Consider the following 15,588-nt stretch of genomic DNA (forward strand, 5'->3'; position numbering starts at 1 on the left):
CCGGTCAGGCAGCACAGCCAGACTGGAAAGAGATTCTGATAACGAACCTTTCACTTTTAATTCAATGCTGCAGCTGGCTGTGCCCGCATCATTGCGAGCCTCACAGACGTAAGTGCCACTGTTTTCTACCCTGGCACCAGAAATTTGGAAAGTGGCTAAGCCATCGATGAAGGAAATGCCATGTTTCCTAATGTCTGTTATTTCATTTCCATCCAGATACCAAGAAACTCTGATTTCAGGGGTGCCTGTAACTTGGCATTCAAATGTTGCCGACTGTCCATTCCTCAGCACTAACACCGGACTGGGCTTCTTAATGAATTGAGGAGGTTCTAAAGACAGAAACAGAGAGTGTGATGTACAACATTTTTAAAAACAAAGGCCAATGAGCAAAGTGCATTCTTAAGCCTCTTTCCCATTCCCTGTCCCCCATCAAGAAAATTGAGCTAAGAAAGCCAGGAGGTGCATGGAGCAGACCTTTCACAAAGAGCGTGGCTTTGCTGGTTGCTATGCCAACATCATTGCTTAGCTGGCAGATGTAGGTCCCAGCATCAGCAGCCTTGGCTGAAAAGAGTTCCAGGATGGTGGAGGTGTCATCTTTCCACACTGAGCGAGCTGCTCCCGAGTGCAGCTCTTTGTTGTCCTTAAACCACTTTATTGCCATGGGTGCAGTGCCACCCACAAGAGCCTTTAACTGAACTCTTGTGTTGGGATTCACATCTTGTGATTGTGGCTTTTCCAGGAAGTAGGGAGGTTCTGGGATGAAAGACAAAGAAGCAAAAGGAGAGAGGAATATTTACTTTAGAACTGAACAGAGAAGGTAAGAATGAAGAAACGAAAGAGGAGCAACTTCTTGACAGAGAGAAATAAAAGCAGCCAACCTTTGACTGTCAGATGACCACTGCACTGGTTGTGCCCTGCCTTATTGGTGGCAGAACAAGTGTATGTCCCACTGTCTGTGCCTTCCAAATGACTGATCTCCAAAAAGGCAGTGTTATCATGAAAAGAGAATTTGTATTTTTCACTTGCTGGTATTTCTTGATCATCTTTGAACCACTGGATGCTTATGGGATGTGACCCAGCCACTATACATTCTAAGTCAATGAAAGACCCTTTAATGCTGTCCATTTTCTTCAGCTTTTTGGTGAATGAAGGAGGTATGATAAGATCTATTCAACGAAAAGGCAAAAAAAAAAAAAAAAAGTAGGTTAACCTACTGATTGATATTTTCCCTTAAAATGGAAGAGAGATAAAGGATCTAAATGCCCAGTTCTGTCTATGGAAATGCAATACCAACCTAGTACATTAATCCTAGCCTTGCAGCTGCTTCTCCCAACATCATTTTGGACCTCAAAGGTATATTCACCACTGTCTTTCTTTTCTGTAGAAATAATCTTCAAGACTGACACTGTGTCAGTGACACTGATTTTGTATTTTGGGCCCAAGGTCAGCTCTTGGCCATCTTTATACCACTTGGCTATAATCTCCTTGGTTCCTGAAAATTTAACCTGCAAGGTGGCTGGGTCTCCTTGGGTGACATCTATAGACACAGCCTCCTCGGTGATTGTGGCAGGTTCTGCAGAGAACAGAGGGGTAGATGTGGGTGGTGAGTCACTCTGCTGAAAGGCTGACATCTGCATTTGCTCCTCAATCCCAAGGCAAACCTTTCTTAACCAACCTTTTACTGAGAGCAATGCAGAACACCTCTGTATTCCTGCATCGTTTTTGGCCTGGCAGACATATTTCCCATCATGCTTGACTTCTATGCCACTGAGGTACAGACTGGCCACGTTGTTCTCAAAGGTCATTCTGACGTGTTCATCTTCAGTGATTTCATCATTGTCTTTTAACCAAGTCACTGTGATTGGCAAGGAGCCCTTCAGAGTGGCCTGGAAGGCAGCTGTGCCTCCTCGGAGGGAGCTGGTGCCCTCAATCTTCTTCACAAAGGATGGAGGTTCTAATAGAAGAATGAATTCTCAATCAGTACCAGCTCTACAGGAAAACTGGCTGCTTCTTTTACTAAAAAGAGCTGACTCTGCAGAAGAGCCAGTCCATCATCTGATCTGACACTAACCTCTTAAAGTCACCTGGGCACTGCAGGTGCTGCTGCCCACCTCGTTGGTCACTCGGCACTGGTATTCACCAGCGTCTGCAGCTACAAACTTGAGGATCTGTAGGCTAACCAGCTGATCCTGAATGAAGGTTTTGTACTTCCTACCGCTCCGCAAGGTTGTATTGTCTTTGAACCAAGTGATCTCAAAGGGCGGTGTGCCTGCCACCTCAGCCAGCAACATGACATCATACTCCTTCAACACTTCAACGGGCTTAAATTCCTTGGTAAAGTAAGGTGACTCTATGGCAGAAGAGGAATAACTTAAGTTAACTGAAGGGAGGTCTGTGCTATGGGCCAATGGCTTTGGTAACCTAAAGGCAAAAGGAGCACAAACCTTTGACTATGACAATGCTACTGCAGTGGTCGCTGCCGGCCTCATTTTGAGCTTCACACATGTACTCCCCACTGTCTTCTATGGCAATATCTGTGAGTCTTAGAATGGCAGTGGACTCCACAAATGACATTTTGTGTTTGCTGCTCTCCTTAAGTTCTCTGTCATTTGCAAACCATGTTATTTTAATTGGAGGGCTACCAGTTACTTTGCAGGCTAGCTGCGTGGCATCTCCCTTCTTTAAGAGCTGGGATGGTTCTAACTTCTCCACAAATGTAGCAGGTTCTGTAGAAGGAAGGAAGTGATTAAGAAACGTGGGAAAGAAAAAAGAGTTTATATAACAAAGGTGGCACAAAGACGTCAAGAAAACCATGCAAACCTTTTACAAACAAGTTTGCACTGCACTCCACGCCTCCAGCGACGTTGCTGACTTTGCACGTGTAGGTGCCTGAATCAGAGGTTTTCACCGCATAGAGTTCCAGGGAGCTCTCTAAAGCCTCCTTGGTAATATAGCAGCTTCCACCAGACACCAGCTCCTTGTCGCCCTTATACCATCTGATCATGAGAGGAGTGGACCCTCGGAAAGTGCTTTTCAGGCAGACAGCAGAGCCAGGCAGAACATCCTTTGATGCAGGTTTGGTTACAAAACTGGGTGGTTCTGAAGAAGGGGTATAAGACAGAATTTCCAAGAGTTATGAGATGTGACCTAAGGGGAGAAGACTTACATTGAATAGCATCTCAAGTAAGAATGGGAGGCAAAGTCCCAGCCAACCTTGCACGATCAGGGCTCCACTAGTATCTTTGCTTCCCACGGAGTTCGTGGCTCGACAAGTGAAGTTCCCTGCATCGTTCATGTCTACTCTGCTGATCTCCAAAGAGGCTGTGCCTTCCACAAATGCTATTCTGTATCTGTCAGAAGCAGCGATTTCTTTGCCATCCTTAAACCAGGACACCCTCATTGGCAGGGACCCAGCAATTTTGCAGTCCAGCCTGCAGGTGCCACTAACAACGCTATCCACGTTGCGCAAGGGTTTGGTAAAAAATGGAGCAATGTCTCGATCTGTTCGTGGCACAAGAGGGGAGAAAAAAGGGCTCAGTGATTTATTTGTGGCTGTCGGTTGGATTTCAAAGGAATACACAGCAAACTTTTCTAAAGATACCAACCTAATACAGTGAATGTTGTCTCACAGGAGCTGCTGCCCACCTCGTTGGAAATCTCAAATGTGTACTGGCCACTATCGTGCAGTTCAGCCGAATAAAATTTGAGTTGGGCAACATTGTTTTTGAAACTCAGTCGGTACTTTTTACTGGCAACCAAGGGCCTCCCATCTTTGTACCACTTGGGCTTGAGTTCTGGAGTGCCTGAGACTGTGTACTCCAGTGTGGCTGGGTCTCCAGCTGTCACCTGGATCAGTTCTGCTCGTTCAATGATTCTGGCAGGTTCTACAATGGCAGGAAAGAGTTAGGATTTCTAAGTGTGTCTTAGGGTTTCACTTTTTAATGGAAATAGCAAGTCAAAGTTAGAATGTTCCTATACGAACCTTTCACTATTAATTCCCCAACAGATGTTTGGCTTCCGGCTTCATTTTCAGCCAGACATGTGTATTTGCCACCAAAACTAATCTGCACATCAGGGAGTATCAAGGTTGCCACACCATTGGAAAAGCTCATTTTGATCTTCCCATCTTCTTTGATGATCTCTTGTCCTTTCAGCCATGTGACAGAAATGGGTTCTGACCCCCTAATGGCAGCTTGCAAGGTAACAGTTTGTCCTGCCAGAGCCGTAAAATCATCTACTTTCTTTACAAAAGTTGGTGGTTCTAGTTAAAGAAAGAGAGCATGCAAAACATCAATTCTCAAACACTTTCAACACCAGTTGTATTTAAGAGTTTTACCTAAATTATATTTATCTTGTCCAAACACCACTACTTCATAGTTTAGTTAATTAAAAGAAACAGAATTTAAGAAGAATTATACAATTTAATTCAAGAGATAGACGCATAGTAGATAGATGTATATCAGTCAAAAAACGGCTTATTAGGTAATTGACTTTTGTTATCAAAGAATACATATTTACATTGGTCTCAGAATAAAGATTGGTTGAAATTCACTGGCTTTGCTCCCCAGTTCCAGGGTTGAACCAAAACAAAACCATTTTTAATGGATATGACAAGAGGAGAAAGTACCAGTTTTCATCTCATGGGTTAAGAAGCTATTTTGATAAATTTACCAAAGAGATGTCAGTTATTTAAGCACTAACCTTTTAATAAGTGTGTTGCGATGCAGCCACACTTCCCAACTTCATTAGCAACAACACATTCATATTCACCAACATCTGCACTATTAAAAGAAAAGATCTCCAGGGACACAAGAGACTTCTGAGAAAACAATCTGTATTTTTTACTACTCCGAATTTGTTTCTTATCCTTGAACCAGCTAATTTCAAATGGCCCAGTGCCCGAGACTTCGCACTGAAGCAGGGCATTTGCTCCTCTTACTACATCCGTAGGCTCAAGCGTTCTGATGAAAGAAGGAGGTTCTACAAAAGTATGAAAGCTTTGTGTAAGTCATGTGGTCCCAGCAACTGCAAACCAAATCTTTTCTCGTAAAAATAACAGACTGACAGTCAGTAGACAAACCTTTAATGACTATTTCAGTACTGCAGCTGTCGCTGCCAACGTCATTCACGGCTTCACATGAGTAACTCCCACTATCTTCCACTTTGACGTCCGTGATATCGAGAATAGCCTCAGAATGGGCAAAAGACATTCGGACTGTGTTACTTTCACTAAGTTCTTTGTTATTTTTAAACCAGGTGACCTGGATCACGGGTGAGCCTTTCAGCTTGCAATGGAGACGTGCTGATTCACCCGGGAGCATTAAGTAAGAGGGATCTACCTTCTTCACAAAGGATGGTGGCTCTATATGAAGTGTACAAAAACAAAAACAAAAACAACAAAAAAAATAAAGATCTGAAGCATACACTCCACACAAAAGGCAGACACACACAACAAAAAGGCATGACACACATTAAATATTTTCAGGAAAGGTCTGACAAAGCTGTATTGTGTTCAATTGCTTTCCATCATTCTAAAACACTACCCCAGTTTCCTGACTCAAACATAAACTCTCTGTATGAAGAGCAATTTTATAAAAGAAGAGACTTAAGAATTATCTAGACATTTGACGATCTAAGAAGAAATTTTAAGCAACTGTTGTTAATCGCAGACATAACTTTAAGGAACTTTTGTTAAGTGAATTACGAAGAAGATGGGAAAAACACAATCAAACAATGCCAGGGCTTCCCCAGACTAAGACACTGGCTGAGTGAAATTAACTTAATATAAAATGGGCTGTCTGCATTGCTGTTCAACGATTTAGCTACTAAGGCTTCCCTCCAGGGAAGGAAGTGAAAGATAAATGCACGCGGCACTTACCTCGGACAGTCACTGAGGTTGAAGAGGAGCTGCTTCCAGCCTCATTTGAAGCTGTACACACGTAGGTTCCCGAATCCTTCAGTTTGGCCAGAGGAATCTCCAGCGACGCGATTTTATCTTCAAAATAGATCTTATAATCTTTCCCGGGAGGTAGTTTTTGCCCATCCTTGTTCCAGGTAACTGTGACTTTCCTGTCTTCATCTACTTGGCACTCAAGGCGGACCTTCTTATTGATAGCTGACTGAACAGGCTCCAGTTCTTTAATAAAATGTGGTTTGTCGATGACGATCAACTCAGCTTGACAGATGTCCGCTCCGAACTTGTTAGAGGCCTTACAAGAGTAGACGCCTCTATCTTGAATGGTAAGATTGGAAAGTTCCAAGATGTGTTTGTTTTCTGCATCTGAAATCTTGTGGTTAGGTGAAGGGGGCAGTGCAGCCCCATCCTTCTGCCAGATGGTTTCGATCACAGGAGTCCCTGACACTGTGCAGAGGAATTTGGCTGCCTTACCCACAAACGTCGTAACGGACTTAGGTCTGGAGAGAAAAGTTGGTGGATATGCCTCTGCAAAAGAAATTTTTCCGGCATTATATTCAGTCTCCCCCACGGCTCTTGCTGTACTTATATGAGTGTGTTCCGAGACAGGATAAAAAAAAAAAGATGAACTACATGTTTAGATAGACAAGAGACATTATTTAAAATAGCAGCATGCATTAATAAGACCAGAAGATTTGTGAAAGGAAAAGGATGAGCGTATTCTTTAGAGAGAAGGGAGATATTGCTCTAATTACCCCCATCAAAGGAAAGAACAAATGTCTTATTAAGCAATGTTATTAAAGATTTGTTCAGTTTAGTAGCCGATTGTTTATTTGATAAGACATTCAGTCAGTCTTTTAATTCTGCAAATTAGAAGTGTATGTAAGAAAAATAAAGATGTACTTGACTTTTTTCAGAGTAGGGATAGTAAGTGCTAAGAAGATTGAAATACTTTGGTAAAATCTTTCTAACCTCATGTCAACAACCCACAAATCCTTAAGTGGATTAACCTAGACTACACCCTCTAGGCCGTTTCAAACTGGTCAAAATACTTAATAGCAGCAATTTCCCATTTCTATTCTGCATTTTGAAGCCAGCCTTTAGGAATCTCTTTCTGCTTAAGAAAAAAAAAATCCTCCTCCTTGTCCTTTCTTCTTCTTACTTGAAACTCAGATATCCATTCCATTACTGAATTGGAATAATTTTGCTAAAGGAACTTTCAAAAGTGTCATTAAGAAAAACACCCCATACTTGGTGTCATGGAGACATTTGGACCACATAATGAGAACATGATTGGGTCCCCACAGGCTTGGTTTTCTTAGAATCCGGAGATTTTCTCGTATATGCAAAACGGTTGTAGAAAAGGGGAAACTAGAGAGGAGCCTGCCTTTTTCAAATCAAAGAGATATGTTGGATTCGCCTTTTACCCTGATGGTCTCTCCTTGAAAAAGATCAGAGGACAGCTTCCTCCTGACAGTGAGCACATTGCTTAACTACATATACTACTTCTACTCTCAATCCACAGTTCATAGGCATTTTCTCCTGGGAGGAAGAAAATGAGAGAGAAAGAGAGAATGAAAGAAAGAAACAGAGAAAGAGGTTTTTTTTTTTCTAATGAGGGAACTCAAGTATTGGATGAGTATTAACTATTTCAGAATTATCCTGTGTGTAGATCAGGAAATGGAGAACAGAGTATTTGTGCAGTTGTTCAAATTTTTAAATGAATAATAAAGCAAGGGTGAGAATTCTAGTGTCCATTCTTATAATAGCACCCTGACTTACATTAGGATTTGTTTAATTTTGGTCCTGTGCTAGTTTTTATTTTTCAGTTTTTATTCTTAACTGGTTATTTGGTTGCAAATTATTAAACACATTGGGGCATCATTTAATTTTCAGTAGCACCAAACTTTCCTGAAGTTCTTTATATTAAGGGGAAAGACAGGTTCATCTGATTACTTAACATGGTCCTCAATTGGTCAATTACTTTTTCTTTGGCTGCTGTGAGAAATAAGACTGTATAATAATAATAATTTCTGGTCCCACTGAGACTCTGCAGTATCTAGCCACCATGTTACCATCTTCGCCATTGGTCTTTCTGGTTCTTAGGGCAAGAGCTTCCTGCACCTGTATGAAAAGCAAAATAGGAAATAACAGGAGATGAGGCAACCACATCAGTGCCGACATGTGGCATTTACCTGTCACAGTCAGTGTGGCGGTACAGCTGACGCTGCCATACTCGTTAGAAGCTTTGCACGTATACTCGCCACAGTCAACAACCTGGGTTCTCAGGATTTCCAGGGTAGAGACGTAATTTGCAGACCGAATAGAACACTTGTCACTCTCGTAAATTTCTCGGCCAGCTTTGAACCACTGGAAGCGGACATTGGGGGCACCATGGATCTCACAGGTGAATTTGGCCAGGTGGCCCAGAGCTACTTCCAAGGGTTCGATTCTTCTCTTGATCACTGGGGCAGCTGCAAAGGCAAGCAGAGTCTGTTAGCTTGTTTCTTTATCAGGCAGCCCATATTTGTCCCTCTCTTTTTTTCTTCAAATTTTTGTTCCCATAAGTGAAGCAGAACAGTTGAAATTGGTGAGACAGATTGTAGCAGTTTAAGACAAGTGACTGGAAAATGAGAAAAATCACTGGTGGCAAAAGAAGACAATGAGCAGCTTTTGACATATTCAAATGTTACTTTGCAGTGAATTGTGACCAAAAAATTATTACAATGTGATGCTATTGGATTACATGCATACCAACATGATATATTCTTTAAATATACCATGATGACAGGGTACACTACAAACAATGTGAAAAAACACAATACATACTAAGTAAAGTGATGAAGTGAAACAACACGAAAAAAAAGAGAACCAAGAAATACAAATAGACCACTAATCATGGTTATTTTGAATTTAGGGATTGTTGGTAATTTCAGAGTGGTTGGGTATTCAATGATAGTTTTTTAGTATATATTACTTAGAGAATTTCATATAAAAAGAAACTAAAAGTCTGTTTACTGGTCTTATGAAACACGAAAATGTTTTGTTTTGAAAAGAAATAGCACCATGGATATGACAACTTACTACCCAACAAGACAATGGGGGAAAAGGCGAGTTCATAACCATGATTATGTCTGTGATTTCACTCTAACTGTGGAGAAACTGCTTATGGAAGTGGCAGACAAGTGAACATTCAGTGATGAAACCTAAATCATTACAATCCAGTGAATGTTAGAGCTTGATCTATTGAATCCTTAAATATCCAACCTCTTTTTACTCTAACAGTGAGTTTTGCTGAAGTTGCTATTTTTCCGTTGTCATTCAAGGCCTCACAGACATATTCTCCTTGATGGTCTTCTGTATTTACATTGTTGATCACTAGTGTGTATGTATTTTGATCTTGTAAACACTTGAACTTTTCATCTGAAGCCACCAGTTCACTCTCAAAATACCAATTCACCTCTTTAGCATTTGATATGGAGGATGTAAAGTATACAGTGTCGCCTTCTTCAGAGATGGTGTCCACTAAGGGAGTGTGTATAACAGGGCCCGCCTCTTTGGTTAAACTGGCCTCAGTGTCCTGTATCTGTGCTGTACCAGCTTCCTCAGTACCACATTTAGAAGACTTCTCTTCTTCCTCTGATGACTTGAGAATCTCCTCCTGTGTTTCAGCAGAGACAGCAGCTGGAGCAAGCTCATCAGTGCCAGTGGGAGCATCTATATCTTTGACCTGACTTTCCACACTAAAACAACTGACCTCTTCTGCAGGGACAAGATAGTTGGGTTCAACTTCTGGTTGCATGATTGCTTCAACTGTCTGTGCATCTGAACAAGTATCCATTTCTTCCTGCAAACCTGTCTGGGCTCCTTTTTGAATTCTAGGATCCTCAGCCGTGAAGATGTTTATTTCCTCACATATGATAGAGCACAAAGCATCCTTGAGTTCAATTTTCAGGTTAGCCATTTGAGGATCAAAGCCTTCAAGAGTTATCGTTACTTCCTCCATTAGGGACTTCACTGTAGTAATAAGGTAGGTGCACATTATGCATTTGGGCTCTTGGGTGAAACTTACAACCTTGATCTCCACTTTTTCAATGTTTCTTAACCACTCGGAGAAAAGACTCGGTTGCTCACTGGCCACCGCTGCTTGCAAAGCCTTGCGGATCTGCATTTTCAGGGTTGATCGTTGCTCTTCTGGAGTACCAGAAAGCAAACTCTCCTTGGAAAGAATATCCCTTTCCTGTACCTCCTGCACCCCGTTGACTGCCATGGGCTCTTTCTTATACTCAGTGGTTTGGTGCAGAGGCAACGCCATGTTGTCAGGATGCTCTTCCTTGAGCAGCACCTGCTTTTCCTCATGTGATAGCGGAAACCTCAAGGACTTGCCTTCTTCAATCCTAATTGCAAAATCCTGCCCTGCACTTTCCAGGTTATCTGTGCTTTCCATCTGGATTTCACCTTCTTCTGTGCACACGTGTTCAGAAGGGACCCGTAGCTCGTAGTTCACCTGAGAGATCCTGATGTCAGGACCCTCAGCTAAGCTATGACTCAGGGTGAGAGCACTCTGTGCCTCTTGCTTCTGAAGAGATGCTCTTTGCTCTTCGTCCACTTCAGATACTGCCTTTTCTTTTGGTGAAAATACTTCTTCAGCCACAGAGCTTGCACAGGAATGCGCCTGGGGTCCTGTTGAAGATGGTGGATAAATCCCTTCAGGTGCAGCAGGCAAAGTTGTCAGAGACTCACCTGTTGATGAACTAGTTTGTTCTACGGACACTGTGCTTGGGAAGGTTTTTTCGGTATCTGATAGAACCACCTGAGATGCAGGCTCTTGGAGCATTGTATCGTCTTTGGGCAGGGTTTCCTGGGCCTGGACACTCTGCAGCTGTAGGTTGGGAAGTGGTCCCTGGCTAGGCTGAATGCAAAGAGAATCACCGATGGGAACAAGTTCCCTGGTGCTTTCAGGAGTGAGCACATCCTGCTCCATGACTGGGGAATGCGGCTGCTGAGCTCCTAAAGGAGCCTGACTGCTCAGCTCATCGGTGCTAACACCATGCTCCCAGGACAGCTCTTGTGCTTCTTCTGCAATTAAAGCAGCTTTCAAAATGGCATCCTTTACAAAAGCTGCAATTTCCCGCTCCGACTCAAATGCCTCAGCCGCAGGGTCTTTCAATGACGTCTGCTGAAAATCTTCAGCAACCTCTGGGGTGGACTTTGCTTGGCAGGGGGCGTCAGCCTCGTCCAGGTCTTCCGGGAGCACCAACAGCTCTGCGGCACTGGTGCACTCACCCCACACGTTCTCTGCTCTACAGACGTAGAGGCCGCTGTCTTCCTTCTGAGGATCATTGACGATGAATGTCCCGGAACCTTCTGGATTATGAATGATAGTGTAATAAACATTGGTGCAAAGCTGCTGCTCTTCTTTGAACCACAGCACAGTGGGGGCAGGCTCTCCCTGCACTGTGTACTCAAAGATGGCAGGGAGCCCTGGAGCACAGCGAACTGGCTTTAGCTCCTTGAGGAAGCAAGGAGGACAAGGACCTTCAAGCTTTTTCAGAGATTTCTCCACTTGTGAGTCTGTCTCTTTGTGTCCCTCTCCTTTGGGGTTTATTCTGAGATAGGCGCTACATATTGCCTTTCCATAATCATTACTGGCCATGCATGTATACTCCCCCTCATCCTCAGATTTGGTGAACAGAATGATCAGGCTATGATCATCGCGGTCAAAGACAAATTTGTAGTCAGCAGAAGGGGTTAACACTACTCCATTAAATAACCACTGAATTTTAGGCTTGGGAGTGCCAATGACCGTGACAGACAGTTGGGCCACATCCCCAGTGCTGATTTCGGCATCTGATATTTCTTTGATGAAAACTGGGACACTGCCTTCCTTTTGGGAATCGAATTTTGTTGAATGAACTGGAGGTTCAGACAAACGTTCAAGTGTTTCATCTGCATTAGATAACCAAATATCTGCATTATAGGCTTGAAGTTCTTCTTCCTCAGCAGACAAGAGAGAGCTAGAAAACTCTGTGTAGGGAAAAATGATCATTATTTTACTATAAAATTTTATTCAACAAAAAATAAAGCCAAGGAATTAGGTACTGATTGACAGCCTTCTGCTTTATTTCTGGAATCATTAGATTATCTATTAATTATTACTAATAATCATTAGATTATTTATCAAAAAGTACATTTCTAAAATTTTCTCAGCTTATATAAAGTTATGCAAATTATAGCTATTGTACAGATGCAATTTCTGATCTACTTCCTTTATGTTGGACTTTATAAATATGTTCATAGGCGTTTTCCTTGTGATAAAATCTCCATTCTAAAGTTTGAAAAGTTGTTGGCTAAATATTTATAATCAAATAATTCAGACTTAGTTAAATCAACTTCTAAAAAGATCCAGATTATATTTGTGATATTCTTAGGAATGACCTTCACTGTTAAACTAAAGATAATTATTGCTAAATAAAACATAAAGGTTTTAGTCATTCACTCTGCACTGAGGCAATTATTAAAATAAGGGACTACAAGAAATGCTTAATTTTTATTTGTCAGAGAGCTACTATTTTTAGTTACTAGAAATGCAGGCCTTCTTTTGACTGTGCACAATGCCACACTACTTCAAGAAAGCTTTTATAACGTTAGTCAAGAAAATAGAAGTATCAGAAGTAAGAGAAAATGACTGCACGTTAAATATTTGACTGTATTTTATTGTGTAAGAAAAACCTATACAGCATCATTGAACGTGATACAAAGCAGTAAATAGTAGATCCTCTTTAAACAGTTTCATGGATAACAGAATGAAAGATGTGATTTGGTAACAAGGAATTCGATTTTTCATTAAATCTGCTAGGTATGTAAAACAGTCTTGTTACTAGTAGTTTTATTGCCTTAGCAAAAAGCGATTCTATTGTTTTAGTACTTCATTGTATCCCAGAGAATATCTTGTGCCTTAATTTCCTTCTGTTCTAGTGTGTAAGCATTACAAGATAAGATCCAAGTGTCTGTTGGCTATAAATGTCCTATTAAAGCTTATCTACAGCATGTAAAAAACATATTCGGTTATTATTGCAATTACTAAGCCACAAAACCAATGATTAATCCCACATAAGTAATGGTGACCATTTAACTTGACATTTAATCTACAAGGCATCACTCATGTCAGCTTTCCCTTCACCTGAACTCTCAAAATATCTGTAGAAGGAATTCACGTGAATACACTGAAATACTTTAAAATGTTTTCCCTTACTTCAAATCATGGTGAATTAACCAAAGAAAAGATAGTAATGTTCTGAAACATGAAAGGTAGATTTGAATGGACACATAGGAGTAGCAGTTAAAAATCATGGCTATACCCAACTGTGTATAACATGAGGGAACTTCAACAAACTCAAGGAAAATGGAATTAAAGGATAAGTATTTTTGGCACAAATAGTTTTTGAAGTCCAAGTACAGGATGGTTTTTCCAAAAATTCATGAAGAATGCATATTATGAAAAAAATTTATGCATGGATTTCAGAAAATTTTGTATCAAAATAAACTTATTCTTTAATTCCACTTTCCACTAACTTTTTGAAGTTCCCTCATACAATGAACTCTTTATCCAGCATATGAGAAATTAATAATCCAGGCTTTTATGTATCACTGAATCAGAAAATAAAAATCCACCTAATTATCTACAACAATTAATGAGTAAGTCAAGTGTGGGCAAGGCTGATTTTTCTATATTCAATCATTGTTATTCTGCATATCCTTAAGTTCAATGCATTTGAAACTAATGGAATTCTAATGAGCAAAATTAAATAGTCTTCTTTCTTCTGTAAATAATAATATATTTTTAGTCCTTCCTGAAAATCCAATTAATACATTTTTCTCCTCTCTTCCTCTTTGCTTTTTTTTTTAATCAAAAAAAAAAAAACCAACAAAAAACAAGTTTTGGATGATAGCTATGCTTATAATATTTGGGGATAGCATGTTTGTCATGTTTGCTATAACCTGAAAGGCTAATTAATTTCAACATCCATATGTGACTAAGAGTAGAATAAATCCTTAGTCCCTATAGAGTTAGTCAAGAGTAAGTGATTTAAGAATTGGTGGAAAGGAAAATCTATAACATCATTACAATAATCCATTAATTATCTCATCTTTTGCAAAACTAAAATTTATTCTAAATTATATTCAGGACAGTTACTACCAGGATTATATAGGCCTGTGTAGTTGAACTGTCACCTCTGAAGACTTTTGGTCTATGGCCTCATTTTCAGATAAGAAAGCTAAATTTCTTTTCATTAAAACTTATCTGTGAAGATTTAGGTCCACATTGGTAGACAGGTACAAAGTTAAGGAATTTATAAATTTATTTAAATTTTGAAAAACAAATTAAAGTGTCACTTTAGAAATTTATTTTTTATTTAAACATTATTTATTTAAACATATATAAAATGTTTATATTTAAACATTTTAGTGAATTTGGATGCTTATGGACTTCTAGCTAGTTTTAAAGATGAAGTGCAGTAAAAAGGACAGGAAAGCTTATTATTATTTATAAACAATCTGAAATATAAATTATAAATTATAATCTTGCCTCAATTCTAAACATATCTCACTTCCTTTTTTTCTAATTTTAAAGATTTCAAAACCAGAAAGCAGTTTAAAATATATATGTGAATGTAATACCATTTCCTTTTATTTTCCCCAAAAATTAAATTAGTGCTACATTTTACATTTGATGCCATTGCAAATATTGAAAAAAAATGAGTTATTTCCAAGCAAAATCTTTACTTGCATATTATGTCGATGTCTAGATGAACCCTGTCCATAAAGAGGGCAACATTGGTCCCCTTAAATTCAGTATAATTGAAACAAGAAGAGGAATATTAAGAATGAAAATAGTTTTGAAGGAGGCAATTTAATATATTCAGATTGCAATGTAAAGCAGATTATAGAGTTAGCTACCAACTGGACGAAGCTCTGCTTTATTGTTGTTTGTTTGCCTATTCTTTTTTTTTTTTTTTGACAGGCAGAGTGGACAGTGAGAGAGAGAGACAGAGAGAAAGGTCTTTCTTTTGCTGTTGGTCCACCCTCCATTGGGTCGCCATGGCCGGCGCACTGCGGCCGGCACACTGCGCTGATCCGAAGGCAGGAGCCAGTTGCTTCTCCTGGTCTCCCATGGGGTGCAGGGCCCAAGCACTTGGGCCATCCTCCACTGCACTCCCGGGCCACAGCAGAGAGCTGGCCTGGAAGAGGGGCAACTGGGACAGAATTCGGAGCCCCGACCGGGACTAGAACCCAGTGTGCTGGTGCCGCAAGGCGGAGGATTAGCCTAGTGAGCCACGGCGCCGGCCTGTTTGCCTATTCTAAGTAGAAGTAAATAAGCATGGGTTTGGATGCAAAAGTATTAAAATTAAAAGTATTAAAAATGACTAATATTGGGGGAAAAGAGATTTTTCCCTTACCAATTTGTCTCGTGGTCTTCTGGCATGGTCTTCAATTTTATGTTCTACTTGTACATATATAGTTGATCTGCTAAGAGAATGCATTCTGCCAACACACTTTGTGGAAGAACAACAAAGGTAAAGTAACAGTGCAGACAGTTAGGTAGCCAAGGAGATATTTAATTGTGCTTGATGATACACAGTATAATTGACACAAGTGAGGATTCCACAATT

At 40.4% G+C, this 15,588-nt stretch overlaps 1 protein-coding gene across 1 annotated transcript in view; it reads right to left on the minus strand.

Annotated features, from left to right (window-relative positions):
• TTN (titin) overlaps positions 1–15,588 on the minus strand; it is a 274,245-nt gene that overhangs the window by 195,642 nt on the left and 63,015 nt on the right. Inside the window, exons 46-60 of the mRNA XM_062188546.1 lie at positions 8,110–8,388; positions 5,879–6,442; positions 5,081–5,362; positions 4,702–4,980; positions 3,983–4,261; positions 3,606–3,884; positions 3,214–3,501; positions 2,821–3,099; positions 2,445–2,726; positions 2,072–2,350; positions 1,676–1,954; positions 1,295–1,573; positions 879–1,166; positions 475–753; positions 48–329 (exon numbers count right to left, since the gene is read on the minus strand). Of these exons, the coding sequence (XP_062044530.1) occupies positions 48–329; positions 475–753; positions 879–1,166; positions 1,295–1,573; positions 1,676–1,954; positions 2,072–2,350; positions 2,445–2,726; positions 2,821–3,099; positions 3,214–3,501; positions 3,606–3,884; positions 3,983–4,261; positions 4,702–4,980; positions 5,081–5,362; positions 5,879–6,442; positions 8,110–8,388 (4,497 nt within the window). The remainder of the gene's footprint in view (positions 1–47; positions 330–474; positions 754–878; positions 1,167–1,294; positions 1,574–1,675; positions 1,955–2,071; positions 2,351–2,444; positions 2,727–2,820; positions 3,100–3,213; positions 3,502–3,605; positions 3,885–3,982; positions 4,262–4,701; positions 4,981–5,080; positions 5,363–5,878; positions 6,443–8,109; positions 8,389–15,588) is intronic.

Source organism: Lepus europaeus, chromosome 1 (assembly GCF_033115175.1).
Source record: "Lepus europaeus isolate LE1 chromosome 1, mLepTim1.pri, whole genome shotgun sequence".
Classification (NCBI taxonomy): domain Eukaryota; kingdom Metazoa; phylum Chordata; class Mammalia; order Lagomorpha; family Leporidae; genus Lepus; species Lepus europaeus.